This window comes from Olea europaea, unplaced genomic scaffold (genome assembly GCF_002742605.1).
Source record: "Olea europaea var. sylvestris unplaced genomic scaffold, O_europaea_v1 scaffold921, whole genome shotgun sequence".
NCBI classification, from domain to species: Eukaryota; Viridiplantae; Streptophyta; class Magnoliopsida; order Lamiales; family Oleaceae; genus Olea; species Olea europaea.
The window spans coordinates 108,505-114,972 of NW_019267693.1; the positions used below are offsets into that span (position 1 = coordinate 108,505).

The 6,468-nt window shown below is 36.3% G+C and overlaps 1 protein-coding gene across 3 annotated transcripts; it reads right to left on the minus strand.

Annotated features, from left to right (window-relative positions):
* Positions 1-228: 228 nt before the first annotated feature.
* Positions 229-5,951, minus strand: LOC111392330 (L-aspartate oxidase, chloroplastic). Of its 3 annotated transcripts, none has more exons than XM_023017652.1 (8): positions 5,641-5,951; positions 5,015-5,157; positions 3,910-4,267; positions 3,108-3,350; positions 2,922-2,978; positions 2,719-2,799; positions 1,664-1,725; positions 229-1,507 (listed from the first exon to the last, which is right to left on the minus strand). In XM_023017652.1, the coding sequence occupies exons 2-8, from the start codon at positions 5,146-5,148 to the stop codon at positions 463-465; spliced, it is 1,980 nt and encodes a 659-aa protein (XP_022873420.1). In that variant the 5' UTR covers positions 5,149-5,157; positions 5,641-5,951; the 3' UTR covers positions 229-462. The 3 variants fall into 3 exon arrangements, with proteins under 3 accessions (XP_022873420.1, XP_022873421.1, XP_022873422.1); XM_023017653.1 differs by having other exon boundaries at positions 5,015-5,160; XM_023017654.1 differs by having other exon boundaries at positions 5,624-5,951.
* Between the last annotated feature and the right edge of the window lie 517 nt (positions 5,952-6,468).

Here is a 6,468-nt window from a genome sequence, read left to right on the forward strand (position 1 = left end):
AAATCAATTCTTAAGGTGAAAAATCACTCACAAGGATTATTGTTCTTCAAGATTTCCAACCATGTAACCTTCGCTCTTTGATTTCTTTTCTTATTTCCTTTCTTCTGTAACCTAGTCATATAAAAACCCCTTACTAAAGATATAGTTCATTGTCAAACTATTGTAATAAACTCCTGTCACTGCACAATATTACTATAACCAGCTAATGTGAGGCAATTTGGAAACAAATTAAACCATTTAGCTATAAACTGGTGCATAAGATGTGATGTACCGTCGTAATCATAACAAAATGTGGAACATCACCCAAAAATCATGAAAACAAGTTCAGATCCCAATGCAGCAGCATCTAAAACCATACTTTACATGCCTACCACCAAATTTGAAAATATTTGTGTGAATTTAGTGTTTGTACAGTTGAATGATGCTAAAAAACTTGAAAAAATGTTATAACTTTTACTGAAATTAAATAGAAATTTTGGCAGGAACTACTGACTTGTGGCATATTTGCTGCCTATGTAGTTGTCTGGAACTCCATGTATTACTTACAAATGAAGAGGGAAGTATAATTGTAGGCAGCCTTTTGCTTTCCTCCAAATGCGGAAAATCGATGGTGTAATGAAGCCCTCGGCTTTCGTGCCTTGCGAGAGCACTGCTTACAACCAGTTTGGCACAACAAAACAGGTTCCTCATTTCACAAGCTTCAAGAACTACCATTGTTGGCTCCCACCCCTGTTGAAATAAGTATGTTTCCCATTCCAATTCCAATTCCCCGATCCTTCTCTCTGCAGTTTGCAGCCTTGTTGTTGATCGAACAATTCCAACATACTCCCACATGATCGATTGCAACTCGTCCCTCACTTCCCTCGTCCTATGGATGATATTGCTCAGGATAGTGTTCCCAAGTGATTTAGGCATTGTAGGTCGGGGCCACCAACGGGAAGCGCTATGATCAGTACAAGAACTCTTCGTGTGATCAATTGACGGCTGCACGGCTCTCCTGGCAAACACAAGGGCCTCGAGCAATGAGTTGCTAGCTAGTCTGTTTGCACCATGCAAGCCAGTACATGCAACTTCACCTGCCACGTAGAGACCTAGGACATTTGTCTCCCCTTGCAGCCCAGCCCGAACTCCACCACACATGTAATGAGCAGCCGGAACAACGGGAATCGGCTTTCGAGTTATGTCTAGGCCATACCTCATACATTCAGCAGCTATGTTGGGGAAATGGGATAGAATTTTTTCTCTGGACTTGTGACTAATGTCAAGAAGTACATATTTTTCGTTACGTTTCTTGATTTGATCGTCTATACTTCTCGCCACGACATCCCTTGGAGCAAGCTCTGCCCTCTCATCGTACGAGGGCATAAATCTCTCCATGTCTAAATTGTAGAGGATGCCTCCATCGCCCCTCACTGCTTCAGTTATCAGAAAGGCATTTTCACGAGCTTTGGTTGGTCTAATAGGGAGGCCTTCATCAGCTAGAGCAGTCGGGTGGAACTGCACGAACCTGAGAGCAAAATTATTCACAGACATTAGTGATGAAATCCTCCGGAATATTTAAATTGATAAAACCAGAGAGCAATTATTACTTATGCCAGGTTATAGAAACCTTTCATTTACATGACATACCACCCTATAAAGGACCCCTATTTGAAAAACTTACTCCATATTGGAGATCACAGCTTGAGCTCGGTGAGCCATTGCTACTCCATCTCCAGTGGCAACCTGCAATATCATATCAAGGTTGACTCAAAACAAAGCAGTTTATAAATAAGTAAATTTATCATTGTTCAATTAGGCCGATACTTCGGATCCTGCTTGGACGAAATGGAAGATATTGTCGATAAATAGAAGTACGTCTTGAAGACAATACGCTAATGGCTTGTTTGATAAGATGGGCCGTAGGGCATTGGATAGTACTAAGAACATGTTTTAGCTTGCTGACTTTATTGTATGGCATCGGACGGCAACAAGGGTGTTGCTGTAGGAAAAAAGCAGAGCTTTTTAAGGTGCTTTTAGGCATGCACAAACATGTACAGGTTAAAATCTTGTCCATTATTTCAGCACTTTGTACTAAACATGTACTAAGAGAATAAAGTTTTACAAATGGTGCTACTGATTTACATTGCTATCCAAAGTTCCGAACATGGCATGCCGAAACTCAGGCATTCTGAATATGGCTTCAAATCTTCTAAAAAAATAGTAAAATCTATCAGAGGATAGTTGGTAACAACCTTGAATACAGATCATAATATTTCATGCAGATGTAGGTGGATTAACAAATTTCATTGTTTTCTGCCGGTACTTCTAATGGGCCGAACAAAACTTAAACAAGTACAGGAGGCATCCAGACTCATGATTCCGGAAAGGAAGTCAGCTAAGTGGTAATGTGAATGAGAATCTGGTAGATAATTCTTAACTGATTGTTAAATCTAAGAATCTTATAATTTAAATGACATCAGATTTTTTGTGTATGCAGCTTTTGTTAGTTTAGGTAGTTTCCATCAATTTAGCCTACTCGAAAATAGCTATCCACGTAGTTTCTGATCAATTCAACTGAAATAAGTTATTCAGTAGTTAAGTTTTTAGTTTTAGTCCTACTAAATTTAAAGATGGCAACTTATAATTTGATTTAAAAAAAAAAACAACAAAGAAATGCTGATGTAGATACCTTTGTAGAAAGAAACTACTTCAAGGAAAAAGAAAGCAAGATCATACCGGGGGGTTTGTAGTAATTGGATAGATATGTCCAGCCCCTCCTGATGCGAGTAAAGTTATCTTTGAGATGAATCTGACCACCTAAAAGTTCAAATGAGAGAAAGGAAGGAAGTCTGTTAATATTAGAGTCCTTCCATGAGTTGATCCTTACTAAATTTGAAGAAAAATGGAGGAAATTGTATGGACTGCAATCACTCTTCTACCTCCTGTGTTTCAGTATTCAAAGTGTCCACGCCATGACAAACCGTGTCAGAACCATCCTGTACGCCAGCATACATGTTTATATTAGTAAATAACTTTTTCGTTGCAAAACGTGTCAGAACCATTGCATTCATACAATTTGAAATTAACATTGGACTTAAACAAGTTAGGAATGGCATGAACCAAACCTGAGAAGTCAGCAAATCTATTGCAAAATGGTGCTCGAACACAAAAATATTAGGATCCTTCTGTACTGCCTCTAAGAGTGCCCTCTCTATTTCTCTTCCTGTCATATCCGCAGCATGCACGATTCTACGATGAGAGTGACCCCCTTCCCTAGCCAGGTGCAAATTTCCATCCTCCCCGTGATCAAAAGAAGCACCCATAGCAATCAATTCTCTGATTCTCTCAGGTCCCTCAGTGCACACGACCTGGAAAATATAGACAAGCCCGTAAAAACTGAAAAATCTGAAATAAGTGAATACATGCAGTTTTTAGACAATGAGTAGAGAAATGCTTCAATGTCAAAGGTGTGAAATTTTTAACTATGATCTTGATTTTTTTGATAGGTAACTCTGATCTTGATTTATTACACACAAAATCAATTATACATTCGTGTTGGAAATAACTTCGTTCCTGTTTGACTGTGTAAAGCCTAATGGTACTGCTCATTTATTCTCTCAACCGCTTATCGACCTACCTAATATTGGATAGTTCATACGGGTCACCCTGCTACAAATCTATGTGCATGCTTTACATTTATTTATTTATTTTTTTTTTTTTGGGCTCTCATAGTTGGGACTGAAGCTTATTTTATCACAGTTCAAAAGCTTCCTTCCTTTCACATCATTAGAATTTTTTTTTTTTTCTTTTTTTTGGTTGAATCAATTCAGGTAAAATGGCATACTCCATCGGAAAAGTCATTGTTTGTTCTCACACAAAAATTTTAGCTAAAGAAGAATGAAAAAATGACTTGATTGGACAACTTACTCGAACGGTCTCCTCATCACATAGATAAGCTCCAGCCACTATTGTATCCAACACGTGACTCTCTACTGAATCTGATGGGCACAATACAGCACTCACGCCGCCCTGTGCATAATTAGTGTTGCTCTCATGAGGCTCGGCCTTAGTTATCACAGCAACAGTTCCATGTTTTGCAACCTCAAGAGCATACCTAAGGCCTGCTACTCCACTGCCAATAACAGCAAAATCAAAATACTTCGTAGAACCATCTCTCAAGCACGATATAACTGCTGTTCTGTGTTGCCTATGTCGACACTCATTAGCTAGAGATTGGAAATGGTTACTTGTATGAATCCGCAAGTTATTGGGAACCCTGTGAGACCTAAGAAATGAAACATGATCTGATGTAAGTTAAAAATAAAAAATAAAAAATAAAAAGTCCCACAATCTGTAGTTGTGATATAACACTAGGTACGAATGTTGGCAAGTAGTGTGAATTGTTGAACCACCTCATCTAAAAGTACATGTAGTTTAGAGAGGTACACATTTATTTTTTTATATTTAGAGTCTTTTCACCCACGTACTTTCAAACTGATATTTTTTTTATCAAAAGGCGTACGCGTGCATAAATTTTCACAAGAATAACCTCATCTAAAAGCTAAGTTGTTAGTGCGAGGATATTTTTCCTTATTTAAATTCAGACTCCAATTGCAGCCTGAAAGGTAATTCTTAAATCTTGAAGCAAGAGATCATAACAAATTATCAAGAGCTATGATCAATCTTTGCAAAAAGAGAAACTGAACATGGAATGGTATGGTATGATCTTGATTTCTTTTTGGAAAAGAAACAATAGAGGGAGATCATGTAAAACACATTAATAAGCTAAACACTGAGAAGTATTGAAAAAAAAAAAAAAAAAAAAAAAAAAAATAAAATAAAAAAAAAAAAAAAAAAAAAAAAAAAAAAGTCTTCTAGATTAGAAAATTTTCCTTCAAAAACTGTCGACCATAAGTTGTTTCATCGGTCTAAACCAACAAACCCGTAGTGATGTTACTAGAGAACCAATCATTTGTTGTTCCTCATTAGCTCAGTCAAATAAATTGTAACACAGAGGCCTTTGTAACAATACCAAGAATGATCTTTTTGGACGCATGTTGGGATGCCAATACCGGACACAAAATAGGCTCGTCTACAGCCCTGTCCCCTGTATACACTCTCTCTAAGATGCAGAAGACCACTTCCCGAAGCTATGCTGGTTGCCATTGCTTACTTCTGCTAAACAAAAGTGCAATCCCACAATTAATAAGAGGAAATTGACTAAGTACATGTTCTCGTGAATAACTATCTGAATTATGCACGCTATGCACAAAACCAAATTGAAAACTTATAGGACTGTAAATCGTCAAAAATCAATCTAACATAAAAAAATTCCCGGATTACAGAAACTGAAATATAGAATTTTGCTTTCTGTTTATCGTTATAGATCTATGAAGACCAGATCTTAATGTAAATGAGAAGAATGCAGAGGAAGGAAAATTGAAATGCTAAAACAACAGAAAAAGGTAAAAATTGAAATCATGAAAGAAAAAGAACTACCAATGGTCCGTAATTCTCAGCAAAAAAAAAAAAAAAATCCTTAACAACCATTATCGAGACGTAATCATAACACACGCATTTGTAAAAACAAGCCTCAAAATTTCAAGCCCAAAAAACACCTTGAAATAAAAATGCATAAAACCTGGATTTGCAACGGACCTTAATAGGGCTCGGAAGCTGCTATTGATGGAGCTTAAAACGAGGGTATTGGTGAATTGTATATGGGTTTTTCCGGAGGCTCAAAAGATCTAAAAAAAAGCATAGAGATTCGAAGAATATGTATACGATTATTGAATGTTACGAGGATTGTGTATAAATGAAAAGAAATGTTGAAGTGGGTCGAAAAGAGAATGGAGAGAAGGGCCACGGGTCCACAACGACTCCTGCTCCAGAAGCAACGTAGAAATTCGCGCCATGCCTTCTCCTCCCCACTTCTTATTTCTTTCCACCGCCGTTCATTTTTCCTTCTTCTGCACTTTTTCCTTTATTGATTTTTCCTCATATTTTTATTACGTAAATATTATTTAGCCCCCCATTTTTTTGAAATGAAAATGAAAAGGATAGTTTTTTTTAAAGGATGAGTGATTGAAGAGAAAGGAAAAAATTTCGATTTACATATAATATTATTTTATAAAAAATTATATAGTTGAAAAAAAAAATGAAACGTAATAGAAACATGAATGATATGCTCCTTTTATAAATGCACTTTTCTCAAATAATGGCATAAACTTTCAATATGAAATAGTAGGCTAGCAAAAAAATGTTAAATTGCCCGTTAAAACCATTTTCGAAGTATATGTCTAAATGACCTATATTGTAATATTCACCTCCATCTTTTCATTTATTTAATGTTTAAATTTAAATTACATTTCATTAGTAACATAATAGGCTCAAACTATTTCAATTTTATCAAAGCAAACTATTTAACGTATTGATTTTTAGTTTTTAATGCGTTGAGACTAATTGCAAAATAATGAATCTAATTAA